Below are 23,373 nucleotides of genomic sequence, written 5' to 3'. Positions count from 1 at the left end.
AGAGCAAAGAAGGATGCAGCAGAATAATTTTGAAGACTAGAATACACCGAGTTAGTCACTCCTTGAGACATGCAGTGGGGTCCAGTAGGCCTATTACTGTAGTACACATATAAGATATTAACAATGAATATATTCTGAAATAAGATACTGTGAGTTTATTACGCCTTCGCAAAATGCCTACTTTACCCTAGTAGTGTGATGTTAAACAATCTATATCTGTCGACAACACGTTAGTTGTTTCTGTGTGTTTCTGTGTTTGTCAGGTGAGGACAAAGGGAACTAACGTAACAATTGAGGCGTTATTGACGTTCCGCATGATAAACTGGCCCAGCCTCGCTGATAGGCGTAAGGATGCCCGCCTTACCATGACATTTAAAATCATTTCTAATACTGTAGCAATTACAAAAGAAAAATACCTGACAAAACAGTTGCGACAGATACGAAACTCACTCTTTCTCCTATCTCGCTCCACATTGTAGAACAGACTGCCGCAAATACTCTTTACCCCCCAGAACTATCCCAGACTGGAACAACCTCCCACCAGAACTGGTCTCATCCGAAACGTTGGAAACATTGAAAAGTCGTCTCTCCTCTCTACATTGTAGCTCTATTCTCACTCTCATTTCCTGTACATAAATACAACCCAAACATAGACATGATCTTCAATATGATGGAGTAGGTGTATTATCAGGTAGACGTAGAAGTAAACGGTCCTACATAGCAGTCTGATATCTTTTTACTTCCTGGTTTATTTATAGGTAGACTTATCAAAGTGAAAACGAAACCAAAATTCTAATCACTTTATATTTTACAAAAAAATAAAACATTTTCATTACTGAAAATGACATTTTTAACTTGCTACAAAACTATGTAAAGACATATAATTCCATTTATATACAGATCGATATCATGATAACTTTCAATTGGCGAGTTACATAATCTGGTCGCTTAATTCTTTCAAAGAGTCTCTGTGACGAAGATTATTGATTGAATACCAGCAACAAGAAATTGACAATCAGAAATTCGTACAGATAATCAAAGGTAAGCTTTCAGACAGTAAAACGTAAACAAACACATGTAAGATATTAGACAGTCTTTGGTTAACAATCACCAATTAGCTATATTTCAGTCATGCGTGAACAATTACATATAATTAAACGTGTATTAGTCAGTGACACGTAATCAAACACGTGTACGTTATTAGTCAGTAACACATAATCAAACGCATGTGACTTATTAGTCAATAACACATAAACACTATATAGTGACTAGTGAGCTGTCATTTATGTACAAGTGCAAGTTTTTTTAGTAAACCATGATCATAAGCTTATAAGAAAATTCAATTAAATGCACAATACATGTATGTTACGTGCCATGGCATACACAATATATATAGAGCTTATGGGATATACGTGAATATACGACATCGTATAAAGTATAGTAATACATATTATTAGCATTATATATAGAGTTAAGTTTGGTTTCTTGATCTTTGTTTTGTATGTTTCAAAATTGATATTTACATGAAAAATTGCTTAAAGCCCTTGAAAACCTGTATAAAGACCATACTAATTAAAATGTGTATTCCTCTTAATAAATAACAAACACATAGTCTCTGATCTTTCAATGTTTCTGTGTCGCCCTGTCTCGACAGACAAGCGATGTGAGGACATTTAGGCTAGGAATATTGTGTTTTGAGGTCAAACAAATTGCAATAAAAAATAATTCACTGCAATGCATTTTAGTAAGGTCCCCAAAATGACATACTAAAAGTCCGAAAAAATCCGTGTATTGGAAGTGTGTCTAATTTACATAAATCCAAAATGGCCGCCAATTCTACTGTTTCTCCTAGATTTAGTCAAAATGTTCACCTTACATACCTTTTAGAATACTTTTAGTGTACTTTGAATGTCTAAAATGTTATTTTCAAGAATGCTTTTGTTTGCACAAGGTTTCATGTGCCTAATTGAGTGTCTTAATTTGCATAAATTCAAAATGGCTGCCAATTAAGGAATTTGGTTGTGTAGAGAATTGATTATAATCATAATTCTTGTCCTATGTAATATCAGAATAATTGCGACAACACTTTTCCATGTTGTAAAATACTTTTAAATTTTCAAATATATCATGATTTGGTTCTTTAGTTGGCATAAACACATACATATCAACAATGCATTACAGAGCAACTATAATATATGTCTATATTGGTTTAAAATCTCAGTTCAGTTGTTATTACAGTTGGTAGTCTCCAACATACATACATTTATGTGGCACGCTGGTCAGTAGTAGCATCAAGTTCTAAGTCTGGTGGTGGTGAGTTGGTGCAACTAGTGCCACGATAATCAGTGCAGGCTGTTGAACATTGGAGGCCATACTTCCGGCACGTGCTTTTCTTGGTTGCACAGTCTTTCTTGCATCCACATCTGATGAATTTAAGGAGTGATGCTGGTGCTGGTGGTTTATTAGTTTGTATTGGAAGATACTTCCCATCCGTGACCTGCCAACCCCAGTCTCTCGGTGTCAGGTTGTCTGCCATTCCTTTCCATTCTAATATCTGATAGTACACACGCAGACTGTGGAACTTTGCTGCTGCTGAAGTTGGGGGCAAAGTCTTTGCTTCTAAGGCAGACGAGATTGATGATACCTTTACGCAATATCTTCTGTACCTCAAAAAATCTAGATCTTTTGTTGAGTCACCACCATACAGGCATACAAGTGCCTTCTCCCCAGCTGTAATAATGGTCTCCTTCAGGTCTGATGCTGGCTGACTTAACACCTTGGAACCTGGTGGTGGTGAGTTGGTGCAACTAGTGCCACGACAATCAGTGCAGGCTGTTGAACATTGGAGGCCATACTTCCGGCACGTGCTTTTCTTGGTTGCACAGTCTTTCTTGCATCCACATCTGATGAATTTAAGGAGTGATGCTGGTGCTGGTGGTTTGTTAGTTTGTATTGGAAGATACTTCCCATCCGTGACCTGCCAACCCCAGTCTCTCGTTGTCAGGTCGTCTGCCATTCCTTTCCATTCTAATATCTGATAGTACACACGCAGACTGTGGAACTTTGCTGCTGCTGAAGTTGGTGGCAAAGTCTTTGCTTCTAAGGCAGACGAGATTGATGATACCTTTACGCAATATCTTCTGTACCTCAAAGAATCTAGATCTTCTGTTGAGACACCACCATACAGGCATACAAGTGCCTTCTCCCCAGCTGTAATAATGGTCTCCTTCAGGTCTGATGCTGGCTGACTTAACACCTTGGCAAGCTCACAGAAGTCGTCAATCTTCACGATTTTCTTCAGTGCTACGCCTTTCCCTAGTCCAAATATGCGAGACGTTGAGCCCAGAACCGCATAGACAAAGAGAATGTCGCCACACACACTACTTTCTAGAGTTTCCTTCAGCTGTTTGATATTTCATATTCGTTTCTTCTTGGAGTTTGCCTTGGGCTCAGGTGCAAAAAAAAGACGTTCTTTGCATTCAGATCAGCGTAGAAGATCAGCAAGATGAGAAGGTCTGTGTCATCTCCGACAAGAACTATGTCTTTAAACTTAGCTGCTTCTACTGCTGTGGTTACAATTAAGAGATCTGCACCTCCTCTTGCATGAGATACAGTGCAACCATGCATTTCGAGCTTGGAACTGAGTAGGTTTATGAAGCGTTGCTTGTTAGCTTCATTTACAAGAAATTCGTCTTTCTTGGATTTGATTTCCATGTCCTCTGCAAAGTTGACAGTCAGGCCTTGACAATCTCCTGATCGTCCAAGATGTATTGCGTCCTTGATTGAGGGACCGCCTTGATAGCCATCAAAAACAACTGTTGGCCTTCCATATTTTCCGCTGACATAATTGACATATAGCTGGCATATGTTGTTAAAAGTGCTCCCACGTGGCAAAGGAAAACGGTGAAGTAGAGCACCGCCATCCAAAACATAATGAACATTACAACTGGGTAGTGTCTGCTCTCGTGTCGGCTCATGTTCAAACACCTTCTAAAGTGCATCTGCTAAGACTGGTTTGTCGGCCTCTAGGGATTCAAACAGGGCAGGGGGCTGACTGCATAACTCGTAGCTGAAAACTGATGCTAAGGTATCTTCACGTTCTCTACTGACAATGACTAGTCTCTGGAAAAGGAGCTGTTGGTCCACATGAACAGATTCATCGCCGATCTTTACAGCAGTCCTTGCACCTAATGTCACTGCTTGGTCACTTCTTTTGAATGAATGTTCATCCACTTTCTTTCCAGCCATGGAGTTCGTTATCTTGTTACCGACGTCTTTGGATTGGTCTACATTTACAGTTTTATCTGCAGCCTAGTCAAGACCTAACCTCAACCGTAGGATTTTCATACTTTTCTGTCAAACGCCTTCGAAGAGCCCAACCGGGCTTATTCAATGCCGCGGCTAAGGTCCATGAAGCATTGGAGCTACCCTTAGTCCTTACATCGTCTACTGCTTTACATGTAGCTAGCTTAAAACTAATCAAATAGCTAAATTTACCTTTTATCAGATTCATGATGTTTTCCTTCGAACTGGTTTATGTCCATGCCAATCCCTACTACAACTACAATACAGCCAGTATCACATCTACAACTACAGTCCCCGTCCTATTGATGTAGGCTCGTGTGTAGGCTTGCCTTGCGTAGATCGGCTATCAAGAAAGTTTCTCATCTCTCTAAAGTAAACTGTTGCACTGAAAACAATTTCTAACCAATCCAACGACCATGAGGATAATGCTAGGTACAGCCTGTACCCCTATACATAGCCCTACCAACACCTCTTCTGTTTGTACGGATACTCATAAGGGCTAGTTTTCTGAAGATTTTTTTTTTTTTGTATTTTTTTTTAAATATAAAATGACATGATATTTGTGTTGCGTATTAAAATATATTTGTCTAGTGCATGCATAATGAAATAGCATCGTCATCTGAAAAGATGATTAATAGAACATACATAACACGTGTGTGGAGGGGTTTGTTTTGGGTGTGTGATGTTCATGTAGTATATGGGTATTTTAGTTGATAAAAAATGTACAGCAGATCACTTTTCAAACTCTTTTAGCGCCCCAACAACCCTACAAGTTGAAAAATATGACAAAACCTATGTGTAAACCTTAATATATCGGGGGCCATTTTGGATTTATGAATACTGCGATGCACAATTAAACAAGATATGCCTCTGTATATGGTATGTAAAACATAGTACATTCATATAAATGTGAAATTTGTGCTTTTAAGTGCCACAACATCTACCAATGATAAGAAATGCAACTCGATCTCGGTAAAAATCATCGAAATAGCGGCCATATTGGATTTATGCAAATAAGGCACACTTCCACTACTTGGATTTTTTCGGATTTTTCGGTAGCCATTTAGGGGATCTCACTGAATTGCATTGCAGTGATTTTTTTTTTCATTGCAATTTGTTTGACGATTACCTAAAAAGTGCAATATCTTTCCTAGCCTAATCGTAATTTTGAGAATAGCGTTCTAGACATTTTAGGAAATGATTCGGCTGATTCGTTTCCTGGCCAGGCAAGGAATCACTTGTTCCTAACACTTTGTATTCCAAGGTTATTTTTATACAACCCTTTCTTTTGTTTTAGCCACCTGGATCTTCTCCTTACATGGCAAAATAAATTTAATTAATATTGTCTCCTTTTCTTTGTTATGACACTAACAACCACTGTTTATATCAATTTAAGAATTTCATGATGCTGCGCCAAAGCAGTGGTGCCCTTCGTTGGTTAGTGTTGATGGTACTGATAAGATACGTCACTTGTTTGGGAGGTTTCGCGGCCATTGCGTCCTTATTTGAACCAATCACGTGTAGATTTAAAGGAGAATGCTGTACAGATGAGTTCATCAAACTAGATTCGAAAGGTAAGTCTAGGGGCTGATTATTTTGCAAACATACGCATGAGCACTGTACTTTTATTTAAGATGTAAATGTCGTCAGTAACTACTGCTGACCGAATGTGAATACTCAATATTTCTACATAGAAGCCGGAGAGCTAGGTTCTCTTGTAAATCACAAAGCATTCATGCGATTAATGTAATGCTTTCACGACCTTTCGGAATCGTTCTGTTATACTGTTAAATTCCTTTATCACTTCTTTCAAAGATTTTATTAAAAGTGAAAGTACATGTATTGCTAATACAAAATAAAGCTGCACATAAGTAAAAAAAAAAAAGCTTAAAACTTATACGCGTCCTATCATAAAAATTGATCACTACACAATCCATACACAATCCATACATACCGTTCGAAAACATCTAAAAGAGGTTCATTCACTGGCCCCTTATGTGCCCTTCATAGTCTAAATCCATCGATGACTTTCTGGCTTTTAATCCCTATTACCCATGTTGAAAGACTCTCCCTAGTATAAGTCTGATCATCATATTCAATGTAGGCTTTTATAGAGTATTGGAACCATCAGCCAGTAACTTTTACTTTTAGAGGATATCTATATTTTAATGTTTTGAGATAACTTTTTTTCCCCACAAGTTTTATTGATACATAAAATGTTTTATGTTTTGAGATAACTGATCCCAAATGACCCAGGCCCCTTAGCCCTCTGTGAAACTAGCTCAACCTGGAGTATATACACCAGTCGTCATCAACGATCATTTTATGGAATGTTTGTAAAATACTCACAATATCCAATTCAGAGATGACAAGAAAAAGTGTGTACCATATGACCCCTTATGGTCCAGCTTCAACTTACTTGGGTGGCATTCCCTGTTAGGTATAAAATCATGATCTCAGCAAAAACTAAGGTTACCACCAAACAATAAAGATATATCATAGGTCAGAGACAATATCAAGGTATAAGGAATATTGCATGGTATAGTAAAGATAAAACAAGGCTATGGGATAGTAAAATTAAAAAAAAAAAAAAAACATAATCAATTTATGGAAAGTAAGATATTTGTCATTAGAAGGGAAAACTCTAATAATCAAATCCCTACTATGTTCTCAGTTAACTTATGAATTAGCACAAAACACCATACCTGAAGAATATATGATTTTTTTGGGGGGAGTAAAATAAATAAGGTGGCAAAAGAATTTGTCTATTTAGAAAAGGGACAGGGAGGGTTAAATATGACTGATATAGAGATAATTGTTACAATGAATAGAATCAAACTAATATATAGAGTAATTCATAGTGAAATACAGAATTGGAACATACTAGGTAAACACTTTCTGCAAAGCTATGACAGAGCTTACAATACAAATTATTTCTTATGTAGATGCAGCATTACTCATAATTTCGAGTTGAAAAAAAATCCGGCAATTTATCGGGAGGAAATTTGGCATTGGCAAAAACTGCTAAAAAGTATCTATAAGCAGTGCAGAAGATGTCCTTAACCGAAAACTTATTTGGAAATCAATTTATTATTAAGAAAATGTCCACTTTTTTCAAAATTGGGCAAGGAGTGGAATAACAAAGATAAAACATATCTGGAATGTTGAACAAAATAACTTAATTTCATCAGAACAATTACTGAAAAAGTTAAAAAGTGAAAATAACTGGATATCGGAATTCTCAAAAATTAGAGGGGCCCTTCCGTCAGGGTGGAAAAACATACTACAAAATAATAATGAAAACAATATTAGTGCCTTTAAAATTTAGATGACTTAGTTTTCACTTATAAAAACAGTAGTTTAGCCATGAACTAGTGTATTAACAAAATAATTAAATATATATTATGTCGAAATAGTAAAGAGATAAAATCCCTTTAGAAATGGAATGATAGTTTTGCATTAGACTGAATATTTTCAGTGGAGAAGCCTACACTGAATATAAACTGAAACAAATGCAGAAATAAAATGATCTATGTTACTTTTGTAAAGAAGTTCATGAAACCCAACAACATCTTTTAAGTGGGTGCAGGTTTAGTGAAACAATTTGGTTCAGGATAGAACAATTACTAAATGAATGTCTAGCAACAAGCAATGTAAATATTAGTTTAACAGGAAAGAATCTTTGTTGACTCACAGAATATATATTGATTATATAAATAAACTATGTAATCTAATCATATTTCAGTCTAAATTGCTAATTTGGAAGGCAAGAAATCTACAGAAATTTAAAAATGAAGATCAAATTCCACAATCATTATTTAATAAGTAGAACAATGTATGCTGGTAACAAGATGAAGAATGAGGTGGTGATATGTAAAACAATGTATGCTGGTTATAAGATAAAGAATGAGGTGGGGATATGTAAAACAATGTATGCTGGTTACAAGATGAAGAATGATGTAGCTATATGTAAAACAATGTATGCTGGTTATAAGATAAAGAATGAGGTGGTGATATGTAAAACAATGTATGCTGGTTACAGGATGAAGAATGATGTAGCTATATATAAAACAATCTGGTTATAAGAATGATGTAGATGCTAGGTATATAAAAAAAATGCAAATGTTTGAAATAAAACATTTTGAGAGAAAAAAAGGTTACCACCAAGTTTCATCAAAATCTGATAGACGGTGTCTGATAAATCGAAAGTAAGACTTTACGCATGACAGACGACGCACATCAATGGTCAAAAAACAAACACGCAGGTAACCTAAAAATCTCTCACTAACTTTATTTAATTATCCATTGATAATCAATTACTAAATCTATTCCATATGTAGTATGAGGACCGATACAGTTGATAAACGTATTCCCACGTCCATTGCTTTATCACAGGTGGATTCTCCACTGTCCTAGAAACTGTACATTACCGTTAGTACTGTCGATCAGATAGCAGTGTCGGCAAGATCTCCAACATTTTAAGTCTACAATATGGATCTACATTTCACACGAAGCAATTTCACAAGACACATACCAAAAACACATGCTATCTTTATGCGTATTAGTTGTAGGGTGTTTAGGCTATTGTTCAATATAACCCTTCGCTAAGTAAGGTAGGTTTTTACGAAATATCATCATCATCATCATTGTCATCATCGGCAGCATCATCATCTTGTTACTGTTATTATAATTTATCGTTGCAGCCTTGAAAAAATCTCTTGACGCACGAGTGTATGGTCAACACTTGGGTAAGGCCGCAATTCTAAAACACTTTAGCGCGCAAGCTAGAGATGTTGACCCACCCAAAGCCCTGTCCCTCTCCTTCCACGGGGGAACGGGCACAGGTAAAAACCTTGTGAGCAGCATAATTGCTGAAAACATTTATCGAAAGGGCATGAATAGTGAATACGTTCATCTCATAGCTGCAACAAACGAGTTCCCTCATCCGGATATGGTGCATGATTACAAGGTAAAACTAGATGGTACGTAGTGTAATGGGGTCATAACCATAATTGCGTATACGTTGTATTGAGGAAAATGTTTGTCCAGAGGGTTTGATATAAAAACATTTCTATCAGTCATTTAAAAGGTTATGCCACCGTTCTCCAATTTTTGTAAATCTTTGATGTCCCACACTGTTAAATGTTTAATGGTTTCCTCTAAAAACCACCTAGATCCATGACTCGCTCACACTATAGCGTTCTTACCCAGCATACATCCATGTATAACACTAGAGCTCTACTCAGTGTTATTAATCAGCTATAAGTGAAAACACTATGACATTCGCCAAGCTTGAGCCTGCTAAAACTACCACGTTTTACTTAGTAATATTAATCGAAGTATGCATGAATTCAAAACCTCTTTCGCATTTACATATGTACAATGTACCATACAAACAGCACCGTTAAAAAGGTATTTAATTATAATACAAAATACTGACTGTATGCAAACCATGTGTATTAAAAACACATTCAACAATTTCCTTGACGTATTTTGCAAAATAGTTCATTTCATATTGTAATGTCACCATTTATGTCTCGTTTTACACAAGGTGAAGTTAAAGGAGAAAATAGAACAGAGTGTGTCGAGATGTGAGCGCTCCATGTTTATATTTGATGAGGTAGACAAGATACCTGTAGGTATCCTGGACATAGTGAAGCCATACCTCGACTTTTATCGTAAACTGAACGGCGTGAACTATAGGAAAAGCACATTTATTTTCCTCAGGTATGATTTACTGTAGTCGGATTGTCAGCATATATTAAATGTCTTAGAACGAGTCAGTTTATTGTGTATGTATTTATTACTATGCCATCAATCGTTGACGACTCATAGGACTGGCAGCCCTAGCCCCGATTTGTCCCAAATAAAACAGGAGACTTAGAACCTCACAGGACTGGCATTGTCCTGATTTGTCCCCAATAAAACGGCACATCTAAACCTCACATGACTGGCACCCTTGTCCTGATTGTCCCCATTAAACCAGCACATCTAAACCTCACGTGACTGGCAGCCCTAGCCCCGATTTGTCCCCAATAAAACAGGAGACTTAGAACCTCACAGGACTGGCATTGGCCTGATTTGTCCCCAATAAAACAGGAGACTTAGAACCTCACAGGACTGGCATTGTCCTGATTTGTCCACAATAAAACGGCACATCTAGAACCTCATATGACTGGCACCCTAGTCCTGATTGTCTCCATTAAACCAGCACATCTAGAACCTCACATGACTGGCACCCTAGTCCTGATTGTCCCCATTAAACCAGCACATCTAGAACCTCACGTGACTGGCAGCCCTAGTCCTGATTGTCCCCATACAAAAAGCACATCTAGAACCTCACATGACTGGCATCCCTAGTCCTGATTTATCCCCAAAGGACTGGCAGCCCTAGTCCTGATTTGTCCACAAAAGAACAGCACATTCAGTATATTGCAGGACTGACAGCCCTAGTCATGATTGGTATCTAATAGACGGGCTACGCGACCCTTAATTTTTAAAAAGAATCTCCAAGCCTCATTTTAATTTCAGCTTATCTCCCCTTAGTTTAAGAAATTAGAAATCAGACATCCAAGTGATCAAACTTATTTTACTTTATTTTTTGTTCTATTCCTAATAAAACAGCACATCTGGGACTTCACTGGACTGACAGCCCTAGTCCGGATCTATCCCTTAAAGCACATCTATGACAGATTAAGTTTAGTGTATTGCCCGGTTGTCCATTTTATCCTTGTGATCGGACTATGTTGTTTTGTATCCTAGTTTTTAATAGTTTTGCTATTTCATCATTATGTTCAGTGGTCTCATAATTTCATCTTGGTAGTTCCTCTGTATCATATTTCGATGAAACAGAAGACGATTACCCTTCAGGAACACCTGGTCTTATTCTCCTTGTACTGTGTCAATGGTCGCCATGTACATATTGTTTTCCCCATCATTCGGATAACGGTTTTGTTGACACCTCGGTCTCCTCTATGTTTCTGGATTACTATGGTAGATTGTATGGTCCACCTTTGACTGGTAGATTAATACACATTTCTCCATTGCTTCTCTGATACATTTTAAGAGATTTCGGTAGACAGAGACTTAATGCTTGTTAAGCATATCAAGGATAGAACAGCCTACCAAGCATAAGTGCACGTGTACAATAACTGCCACACATGTTAGAGGCCAATGTACCTTCACATTGTCTTTGTGTGTAATGCCAGCGTGTTTTCCCTTTTCTTCTCTGTTGTACGGTATATGGATCAGAGGACTATTCGTATATAAACCTAAAGTGTACCATGTGATGTGACAATATCACGCTACGCATTTCAATGGCATTATATACGTTATTGTAGAAAATAGGATTCTAATATGAAATATTATTTAAATGACATGACAAGTGTTTGTATTGGATCACTTCTTGTTTTTCAGTAACACAGGTGGTAATGCCATACAGAAAAGGGTGATATCTCACTGGAGAGATGGTCGTGAAAGGGAGGAGCTTCAACTTGTAGACATGGAGCAACTTATCGTCACTGAAGCTTTAAACGAAAAGAGTAAGTATTGAAATATAACGCAGGCAACGGTCTAGTAAACCAATCAAATTGAATGACAGCAGAGGTCATGATGAAATGTCTCGTTACCAACAGTCAATAATTAAAAAGTGTTCAAATAGTAACGGCCAAGTAAACGTTGCAGTATTAATAACGATACAAAAAGCGGTCAATAAGTGGATTGGAATGTTATTAATAGCCAGGTATATAGCGTTAATAGAGCCAAGCTAGCGAACTTCAAGTAGGAAGTCAGTAGCAGCGAAGCTTATGTTCAACAGGAACGTCAGTAAGCGTTTAAGTAGAGCTTGTGCCAAACGGAACGATGACATCGGTTCCAGAGATATCAGTACATGTAATAGGTCATCATATAGAACATGTACTGCCAAAATAATTGCACGAAATGTATGCTGAGGATAAAGTTGCCTGCTTGACCAATTGGAATATGACGTGATACTATTTCAACGGATTCCCGCACTGTAAATGATGTAAATTAACAATGCAAAACCTCGATCTGTTGTTCGAATTCTAATAAAACTGAATTAATATATGGGTTATTGAAAGAAATATTTTCCCAGTCGTTATATCCCCTGTTCGAATCAGGATTTCTGGTGGCCATTGGCATGCACAACTATGAACCAAATAGGATTAAGCATATTCGGTTTCATAGTTATCCATTCAGCAGTTCCCGAGCGAGAAACAGAAGCAACACAATAATTATGCCTTATACAGTAACATCAGCAAGTGACCTTTGCGGTGATTTTGCTTTGACTGATCTACCGGATGACGAGTGCCAAACCACGGACGAAAAGCAATTATAACAGCCCATTGTATATCTGCTGCTGCGCTAGAAATAACAGTATAAACCCAAATCACCGTGATGTGATATGTAGCGTCACATCCAACTGTCATACGTACCAATAATCAGCTAAATCTTCTTTAATTAAATTTAACAATTTTAGGGTGTATCTTTGTAGTCGAGTGTGGTTTAGAATATTGATCATCTGAAAGAGAAGGTTTTTCTCTGTGGGAAAATGACTTTTCAATCCTTCTTTTGGGAAATGACCTTCCTCCAAGTCATCAGGTGACCAAGGTCACTATTATCATTTCGTCTCGTAATTGGGTAGGTGGTACATACCATCACCCACTCTTTCGCACATTGTCACGTGGTCAGTTTTTCATAAGGCATTATCAGCAAATCCGTCCACTTAACAGCATTATTGCTTTGTCTTTTTACATAAATTCGTCAATCCGTCCCCGTTACAGCATTATCGCGTGGTTGAGCAAGAGTACCATATCACTTCATCAATTCTTTTTATTACGGCAATGAGAACGTATCAAAAGATGGGAACAAGACCGTCGGCGAAAACCAGTGGCGTAGCAAATCATTTTTCAGTGTGAATGCTTATAGCGGGTCACGCGTCCGAGGTGCGTAGCGCCGGAGGAGGGTGAGGGTGAACTAGTTCCCCATCCCGTAGATGAAAAAAAAATTAGAATTCTATTAGGCCCTAGAAGCAATCTCTTGTATTCTGAGAAATCCTTTTAGTCTGATTATTAACAAGTAATTTCAAACGACTGTTTATATGAATAATATCAAATTTGGTACTTCACTAAGTAGCTTTTGATTTAGAATTATACATGAACCTTCGAGATTTTCATCTGTGTATAGACATAACAACTCTGTTATCAGACTACAATTTTCAAGAAGTTTTTTTTTTTTATTCTTTCCTTTTTTATTATTGATACGGACAGTCAATATTAATCATAGAAATAGATTTTAATTAAAATATATGATTGAAAACATCGTGAAAATTTTAGCGTATGTTTGAGCATACAAGCATGCATGCATGCTTCGCCACTGAAAACTGTAATTCTATCCACTGGATCTCATTTTTAAAGTTTGTAGTTGTAAATGGATACAAAAATAGTATCAACATTTTAATCTTTTCGTGTGGTAAAGTAACCTTCTCCTGCTTCAATCAACTAACATTTCAATCGTTTTAGGTGGTCTGTTCCATAGCAGTCTACTCCTGCATCAAATGGTGTCCGCCCACGTCCCGTTCTTACCTTTGGAGCGTAAACATGTGCGCGAGTGCATAAGAGACAGCCTTATCGCGAAAAGTTATTATCGCCGACGTGCCGATATAGTTGACGAAGATGTACGGGAAATTGCTGCCCAGCTGTCCTACTATCCGAAAGATGAGGAAATGTTTTCTGCAACAGGATGCAAACGAGTGGCAGACAAAGTGGATTTCGTCATGGCATACGACAGATACAATAAATATAAAAACTGATACACATTGCGATCTTCATAAATATACATATTTATTAAAATTTACTTGCACCTGCCCTGTGATAAAATATTGGTCCAATATACATTTCTAATCGTACATGTTTGGTCAGCGAAGAGGCAAATACGACAGTAAGAGATAAAAAGATTGGTGGACAAATGAGGACAGGTATCTAGGGAGACACAACAGCCAGGGTCATATGAGGACAGGTACCTAGGGAGACACGACAGCCAGGGTCATATGAGGACAGGTACCTAGGGAGACACAACAGCCAGGGTCATATCAGGACAGGAGGTAACAAAACAAGGGAAAATGTCTACAGGTTAAAAAGCAAAGATTGAAAGGAAAGGAGAGGAAGCAAACTTTAGAGTAGTGAAAAGAGCAAGGGAGGTTTGCATCATTAGATATAATTGATAGTACAGACTGTTACCTGGGAGCCTTCATGTGATACTGGACATTTGACCACCTGATGGCTGTCCATCTCATGATGATAAGTCCCACGTTTACTTAATAGTTGACCATTAGAAATGCTAGTTATAGCTAATTTGCATGTTCGATACTTTCTTAGTTTTTAAGGAGAATTATAGATAGAGAGATCAGTTAGAGATAACACAGTCAAGGAGTAGAGAGTCAGAGAGTTGAGAGGTGAGACTGGAGGAGGGATGAAACTAAAGAAACATTGAAATATGTTGTAACGTTAGAAACACTAAACGGTAAACTGGAATTGTACTTCAGCTAGTTTATCATAAGTGATGCGGTCAAATGTTCCGGAACGAAGCTACCGTTGTTAACTTAACGGACAAGGAAATTTGATTGTGCATCTATGATATCAGTGTGGCGTGGAAATATTTCCCCACTTTATACAGTGTCATACATACATGTACAGTTTACATCTATTGCGTTTTTTATAGTTAATACAGTTATAGTTATGTTTGAAAGTTAAATAAGTAAACTACGTGTATATATGGGTCGTCAGTGTATTGTATGTTGTGGTGTAGTAGATGTAGGTCATGTTACGGCATAGTAGGATTGTTACGGCATAACAGCTTATTTTTAGTAAGGTGTGGATAAATTTAACTTCGGTATGGCCAATCAGAGAGAGTGATCATGAGGAGCGCGTGAGGAGCCGATGTAGGCCAATCAGGGAGGGTGAGGGGCGCGTGAGGAGCCGATGTCAGCCATTGAGAATGCAGTTTGTGTGCGTATATGTCACTATATAAGGTATAGTGAGAGTGAGAAATAGGGTGGGGGTGGGAGTCGACCGAACACAGACTTCGTCAGTGAAGTGTAGACTATAATAGACTATAAACCATTCAACCAACCACGAGAAATAGGGAGTCTGCTGGTAGCCAAACTACTCGGTAGTGAAGCGGACGTAAAACCTATCAATCAGAAATAGGGAGAAGTCGACCGAACAACGACTTCGTCAATGAAGTGTAGACGATAAACAACTCAACCAACCAACCAAATGTAAGGAGACAATAGCATTATTTTGGGACTTACTCCACGTTGGTTTATACCAGGGAAATTATCATGGGATTTAACTTGGGCGCATTCACTGCTATTGGAATTACACCTTATTTTGATGGAGATATATTAGTGGATTAATGTGAGAAAGAGTGTTTGATTCCAAGTGGACTTTGTGTGAAACCTCCTGATAACATGGCCTCAGACCACAATTAATTCTACTATATGTTATACCAAAGGAAATAAATTATTAAAATATTTTAAAACTTTGCACAGGGCCTGGTTCCTATTTCATATTGTAGATCTATTCAAACTGAACGTACGGTGAGCTGGAAAGTACCTCATGACCGGCATTTAAGAAAGATAATTTTATTTGAATGTCACTACCCTGCATGTAAAGGGGAAAATACTAAAAATCACAAAATATCACTGCCCAAGCCTCATCACTCCTTGTGTCCTGCTGCCAAGACAAACTTGGAAACTGTGTCAAATAAAAATTAATCACTAGAATAGATATTGTTGAACAATTCTATGTAAAACAAGAGGCCCAATGGGCCTGCATCGCTCACCTGGTATTAATCTCACACTTGTAATCTTAAAAGTGGACTAAAATACAGCTACAGGCAAAATATCAGTGTTTGATTCATAAGAACCTATTAAAAGATTTAAACATACGACGCCTGTGACCATGAATGTCGAACAAGGACATCAGGTTGAAAGTGGATCAAGGTAATTCATTTGAACAAACTTGGTAAACCTTCATCCCAGCATGCTACAGGCCCAATATCAGTACCATGGGCCTTTTGGTTATTGAGGAGAAGTCGTTTGAAGATATTAAGTCATCTGACTCCAGTGCCCTTGAAAGTTGGTCAAGGTCATACATTTTAAAAAACTTGGTAGACCTTCATCCCAGCATGCTACAGGTTCAATATCAGTACCATGGGCCTTTTGGTTATTGAGGAGAAGTCGTTTGAAGATATTAAGACATCTGACTCCAGTGACCTTGAAAGTTGGTCAAGGTCATACATTTTAAAAAACTTGGTAGCCCTTCATCCCAGCATGCTACAGGCCCAATATCAGTACCCTGGGCCTTTTGGTTATTGAGAAGAAGTTGTTTGAAGATATTAAGACATCTGACAACAGTGACCTTGAAAGTGGGTCAAGGTAATTTATTTGAACAAACTTGGAAGCCCTTCATCCCAGCATGCTACAGGCCCAATATCAGTACCCTGGCCCTTTTGGTTATTGAAAAGAAGTTGTTTGAAGATTTTAAGACATCTGACTCCAGTGACCTTGAAAGTTGGTCAAGGTCATACATTTTAAAAAACTTGGTAGCCCTTGATCCCAGCATGCTACAGGCCCAATATCAGTACCCTGGCCCTTTTGGTTATTGAAAGGAAGTTGTTTGAAGATTTTAAGACATCTGACTCCAGTGACCTTGAAAGTTGGTCAAGGTCATACATTTTAAAAAACTTGGTAGACCTTCATCCCAGCATGCTACAGGCCCAATATCAGTACCCTGGCCCTTTTGGTTATTGAAAGGAAGTTGTTTGAAGATTTTAAGACATCTGACTCCAGTGACCTTGAAAGTTGGTCAAGGTCATACATTTTAAAAAACTTGGTAGACCTTCATCCCAGCATGCTACAGGCCCAATATCAGTACCCTGGCCCTTTTGGTTATTGAAAGGAAGTTGTTTGAAGATTTTAAGACATCTGACTCCAGTGACCTTGAAAGTTGGTCAAGGTCATACATTTTAAAAAACTTGGTAGCCCTTGATCCCAGCATGCTACAGGCCCAATATCAGTACCCTGGCCCTTTTGGTTATTGAAAGGAAGTTGTTTGAAGATTTTAAGACATCTGACTCCAGTGACCTTGAAAGTTGGTCAAGGTCATACATTTTAAAAAACTTGGTAGCCCTTAATCCCAGCATGCTACAGGCCCAATATCAGTACCCTGGCCCTTTTGGTTATTGAAAGGAAGTTGTTTGAAGATTTTAAGACATCTGACTCCAGTGACCTTGAAAGTTGGTCAAGGTCATACATTTTAAAAAACTTGGTAGCCCTTAATCCCAGCATGCTACAGGCCCAATATCAGTACCCTGGCCCTTTTGGTTATTGAAAGGAAGTTGTTTGAAGATTTTAAGACATCTGACTCCAGTGACCTTGAAAGCGGGTCAAGGTCATGTATTTGAACAAACTTGGTAGCCCTTCATCTCAGCATGCTACAGGCCCAATATAAGTTCCCCGTGCCTTTTGGTTAATGAGAAGAAGTTGTTTGAAGATTTTAAGACATCTGACTCCAGTGACCTTGAAAGTTGGTCAAGGTCATACATTTTAAAAAACTTGGTAGCCCTTAATCCCAGCATGCTACAGGCCCAATATCAGTACCCTGGCCCTTTTGGTTATTGAAAGGAAGTTGTTTGAAGATTTTAAGACATCTGACTCCAGTGACCTTGAAAGTTGGTCAAGGTCATACATTTTAAAAAACTTGGTAGCCCTTAATCCCAGCATGCTACAGGCCCAATATCAGTACCCTGGCCCTTTTGGTTATTGAAAGGAAGTTGTTTGAAGATTTTAAGACATCTGACTCCAGTGACCTTGAAAGTTGGTCAAGGTCATACATTTTAAAAAACTTGGTAGACCTTCATCCCAGCATGCTACAGGCCCAATATAAGTACCCTGGGCCTTTTGGTTAATGAGGAGAAGTTGTTTGAAGATATTAAATTTAAGAAAGATAATTTTATTTGAATGTCACTACCCTGCATGTAAAGGGGAAAATACTAAAAATCACAAAATATCACTGCCCAAGCCTCATCACGCATGCTACAGGCCTAATATCAGTACCCTGGGCCTTTCGGTTATTGAGAAGAAGTTGTTTGAAGATTTAAATATGTTTGACCCCAGTGACCTTGAAAGTGGGTCAAGGTAATTCATTTGAACAAACTTTGTAGCCCTTCATCCCAGCATGCTACAGTCCTAATATCAGTACCCTGGGTCTTTTGGTTATTGAGAAGAAGTTGTTTAAAGTAAAAAGTTGACGCCGGACAGACGGACGACGGTCGACGGACGGATGGACGGACGGACGGACGACGGACGCCGCACCATAACATAAGCTCACTTGCCCTTCGGGCAGGTGAGCTAAAAACTGTACATATCTGTCATAATTCAGACAGGAAAAAATATTTAGTAACCCACCTGAAATGTCCTTATGCACTACATTCGTGTACAACGACCCGGAAGTGTTATTGTGGTCGGAGGTCTGTATATAGGTGATTTTTGGAGACATATTTTTTTTATTCTATCATTACATTTGGCATGCAATTACAAATGTTATTGCAAATTATTGTGAAATTTACACCAAAAATAAAAAAGTTCTTTCATTTTTAGTTCCCCTACCCCTAATCCACAGCAATGCTGTATTCTGCACCGAATATTTCAGAGAGGTCTCATAGATAAATGACTATTGGGCAAGTAATAATCAAGTAATATATCAACAGCATACATCAAATTAAAGCTTATTTAATACTTTTTCACATTTTACATGCATTTTATAAAATTTCTAAAGAAGTAAAGTTTAATGGACTTTAAATTATGAAATTTCAAAAATCACAATTTTCAAGTAAAAATTACACATTATTAATGATATAACTTTTCTATATGACATCACAGCCTGTCTAACCTTATACCACTGTATAGGGGGACTTCTCCCCTACAAAATGAATGTAATTGTAACTTTATAGCCCTACTAATTATTTAGTAAATACTTGTCAAACATAGCAAGGTAAGCAAGTGCCACCTCTCAAATGGCCAATACCAGTGTGGCATAGGGATAAGATATCCTGTCCCTGTGGGCTTGTAATCCTTATCAAGTGGTGTAAATATTCAGAACATATGTGTGTGTAGTCAATTTAGGTACAAATAGGTGTTTTGGAGAATTGCAGTTATTAAGATAGGGATATTTGACCTGAAAGGACCATGAAGGGGAGGTATAGGAGAAGGAAAAATGTATTCACAAAGTGTAATACACCACATAATGAGGGTACCAAGACTACAGGGCATGGGGTGAGTAAAGTTCCAAGTGGAAATGTCTCAGGTACCTGGAAGAGACTGAGTTCTGATATGTATTCCTTAGTCACTGTAACGTGTCCTGGTTGTAGCTTTCCTAGCACTCCTGACACTGAAGGTAACCCTGGCATTGTCAAGCTCCTTAGGCCCAAGAAACCACAACCAGTGATAGAAGTTGCATCACACCTTCATGAAAATAGGGAAAAAAGGTCTAGGTTAGATACTGGTGTTCAAAATCAGGGTAACAGACTAATAGATACTGAGAAAATAGGTGATCTTATGCAAATTGTCTCGTCACACAGGTGTGACAATCCAGATGTTGACATTCACAAAGAGGTCAAAGTAGGAGTAACATGTAAATTTAAAGTAGCATGCAAAACATGTGGTTGGGGGTCTAACAATCAAAAAATGTACAAAGAGATTCAATCCCCTAAAAGGGGCCCAAACCCTGCTGTCCCAAATCTGACAATGCATGCCAGCCTCCAAGAAACATCTATGGGGCCAGCAGGGGCACGGCGTTTGTTCAATGCTATGAATTTGGTTCCCCCGTGCCATAGCGGTATGCAGAGAAATGCTAATATTGCAGCAGAAACAATCATAACATTAAATAAGGAGGATATGGCAAACAAAGCACAGGAAGTAAGAGAAATAAATGAGTTGAGGGGAGCTGCAGACCCTAACATGGTTAATGTTCAAGTTGATGGCAGGTACAATAGGTCAACAATAACCTGTCGTAATAAACCTGGTACAAGTGCTACACAGTTAGCACTTATAGCTCGCGAGGATGTCACTGACAAAAATTACATTATAGGGATAGCTGTCCAGTCACAAATATGCTGGAAAGGTAAATGGTTACGCAGAAAAGGGTTTGATGCAAAATGTCCTGGTGGCCATATAGACTGTAGTGCCACAATAGGGGTGGAGACACCGTTGTCAGAATTTGAGGCTGCTAAGCTAGTAGGTGAGCAGCTGTACCAGCAAGATCTTATTGTACGATATGCGACATCAGATGGGGACGCACGAACAGTAGCAGGTCTTGACGCAGCTTATAAAGCATTTATACTCATGTGGGATGTCAAACGACTAGCAGATCCAACCCATTTAGGTCAAGCACAATTTAGAAAATGTATGCATGCACATTTTAGCACCGACATGTTCCCAGGTATGAAAACAAGAGAAGGAAAGATAGAATCCCAAAAGGTGCTAAGCCGTGATATAAAAGCTCGGTGTAGCCTAGTCTGTAAAGAGCTCACAAAGGATTGTAGCGGTGAGACAAAAACCATGCGCGAAAAAATGCCCCTGGTCTTAGATGCCACCCTTCGATGTTACAGCGGGGATTGTTCTAGATGTAAAAGATACTCATTTGTATGTAGTACTGGTACTTGGTGGAACAGGTCCATATTCCTGTCTAAATACAAGCTTTACAGCTTGAATATGAATGAAAATGACAAACACCTGATGCTCGAGATACTGAAAATGAAGTTGACAGATGAATATGTCACAGCAATGTCACTTGGGGCAAATACCCAAAGATGCGAAGCCTTTTTCAGGCTTCTGAATAGCCGGTTACCGAAAAATGTGCTATTTAGCAGAAATATGAACGCGCGATTCCATAGAGCTGTTCACACAGGTAATAATGGGGTGGGAAATTTCCTTATGACAAAAATAGAGTGCCTCGGTGCAACTGTAGCACCTGAGGTAAGACGCTCTCTGCAGCAAATACAAGCAGAGCAAGATTACCACCAAAAGTATCAAAAGAGCTCAGCTTTCAAAAAAAGGACCCTAGAACTGAAAGCAGAAGCCATTCAGAGACATATTCAGAACAAGGGGGCAAGATCTGATTACAAAAAGGGACAGCTAGATAACCCCCCTGACCTCAGAACCAGTAGACTGAGTTCCAACAATGATGAGCGCAATTATCATAAGTAGAAAAACTCATAAGTAATGTAATATTACTACAGTATAAAAATATTGTCAAAACATATAAAAAGAAAAATAACAAAAAGAAAAACTTGTCATTATGCATGTGATGAGCCGAGCTTGAGCCGTGCTCAATATTGCTTTGTATATAGGTAAAATTTAAATTTGTATATATATATTTCAGGTAATGTACCTGTATATGTAAATCCAGTAAACAATCAGGATATTCCCCATGCACTGTGCACTTATTTAAATGTTTACAGTGGATTCTGTTGTTGTTGATACTGTGTGGTTCCATACTTATGACTTATCGCTACACAGAGGTTGTTGTGACACAGGTGTGACGCATCAAAGTCCGTACTTAAGTTTAAATTTTGCGTATGCATTATAACACTAAACCGGTGTGCTGTAACTGTTTTCCATACACCGGTATCTGGATGCTTGTATCTAACAACACCATATTTGCTGTTGTGTGTCACCGGTCCTGTCCAAATAACACATCGGCCATTACTTGACACAACACATTGTCAAATATTTTTTTTCTCCATTTTCCAGAAAGTTGTTGCAAATGTCAAAAGCTAGTCAAAATGAAAGTAACTGCTGGTTTATAAACACGTGGATAGTTGTAGTTCCTATCTAAACTTCCTATTTTGTCTATTTTGTCTCATAAAATTACCTAAAATCACATGAATTATTATGTAATAAGTTCTATAAAACCACAATTCATTCAAAACATTCACTGACAGCTAGTACAAACCTTTAACTTCAATATTCCAGTCTGTCAAATGTCTACTTCAAACGTGCCGGCTACAGCGGAAGTTTCCGATGAGGCATAACTCTCTGCTATGCAGGCCTCAGACCACAATTAATTCTATAACTACTATATGTTATACCAAAGGAAATAAATTATTAAAATATTTTAAAACTTTGCACAGGGCCTGGTTCCTATTTCATATTGTAGATCTATTCAAACTGAACGTACGGTGATCTGGAAAGTACCTCATGACCGGCATTTAAGAAAGATAATTTTATTTGAATGTCACTACCCTGCATGTAAAGGGGAAAATACTAAAAATCACAAAATATCACTGCCCAAGCCTCATCACTCATTGTGTCCTGCTGCCAAGACAAACTTGGAAACTGTGTCAAATAAAAATTAAATCACTAGAATAGATATTGTTGAACAATTCTATGTAAAAAACCTGTACATATCTGTCATAATTCAGACAGGAAAAAATATTTAGTAACCCACCTGAAATGTCCTTATGCACTACATTCGTGTACAACGACCCGGAAGTGTTATTGTGGTCCGAGGCCTGTATGGATGTGTAAATAAAATTATGTGAACTTGATACACTTTGAGTTATCCCTACCGTAGTCGACTTCCATCCCGACTTATATATATATACATATAGCGCCCCGCCCTGCGACATTGTCGCGGGGTTCCAAGAGGAAACGCTACATAGCATATTTATAATATAAGTCTGTATATAATTACACACGATGGATCCCTAATATATTCCATGTTTCCAGATGTTGAAGGAGCCAGGCAATGGCTGTCATCAGACTGTTATCTCGCTGAACCGTGAAGTAAACCTAAGTAGTCCCGCACCATATTTGAAATATGAATCAATCCGCCAAACTTCCTTTCACTGTGTATATGCTATATTTATAATTGATACACAGTCAAGAGTTTCATAAAGATGTAGATATACAAAGGTAATGACAAGACAGAAAGATACCTATTGTGATCTGAAAATACAACAGTGTAGATATTTGACCATTTGTGA

General features: G+C 38.0%; 1 protein-coding gene across 1 annotated transcript; it reads left to right on the top strand.

Annotated features, from left to right (window-relative positions):
* The first annotated feature begins 960 nt into the window (after positions 1-960).
* Positions 961-16,100, top strand: LOC110457420 (torsin-1A-like). Its single transcript, XM_021508698.1, has 6 exons — positions 961-1,041; positions 5,702-5,879; positions 9,009-9,274; positions 9,857-10,032; positions 11,722-11,846; positions 13,845-16,100. The coding sequence occupies exons 2-6, from the start codon at positions 5,708-5,710 to the stop codon at positions 14,132-14,134; spliced, it is 1,029 nt and encodes a 342-aa protein (XP_021364373.1). The 5' UTR covers positions 961-1,041; positions 5,702-5,707; the 3' UTR covers positions 14,135-16,100.
* Positions 16,101-23,373: the final 7,273 nt, after the last annotated feature.

The sequence above is a fragment of the Mizuhopecten yessoensis genome, unplaced genomic scaffold, assembly GCF_002113885.1.
Source record: "Mizuhopecten yessoensis strain PY_sf001 unplaced genomic scaffold, ASM211388v2 scaffold9133, whole genome shotgun sequence".
NCBI lineage: Eukaryota > Metazoa > Mollusca > Bivalvia > Pectinida > Pectinidae > Mizuhopecten > Mizuhopecten yessoensis.
Note: the sequence above shows the minus strand (reverse complement) of the source record. Positions and strands in the feature narration are given on the sequence as shown.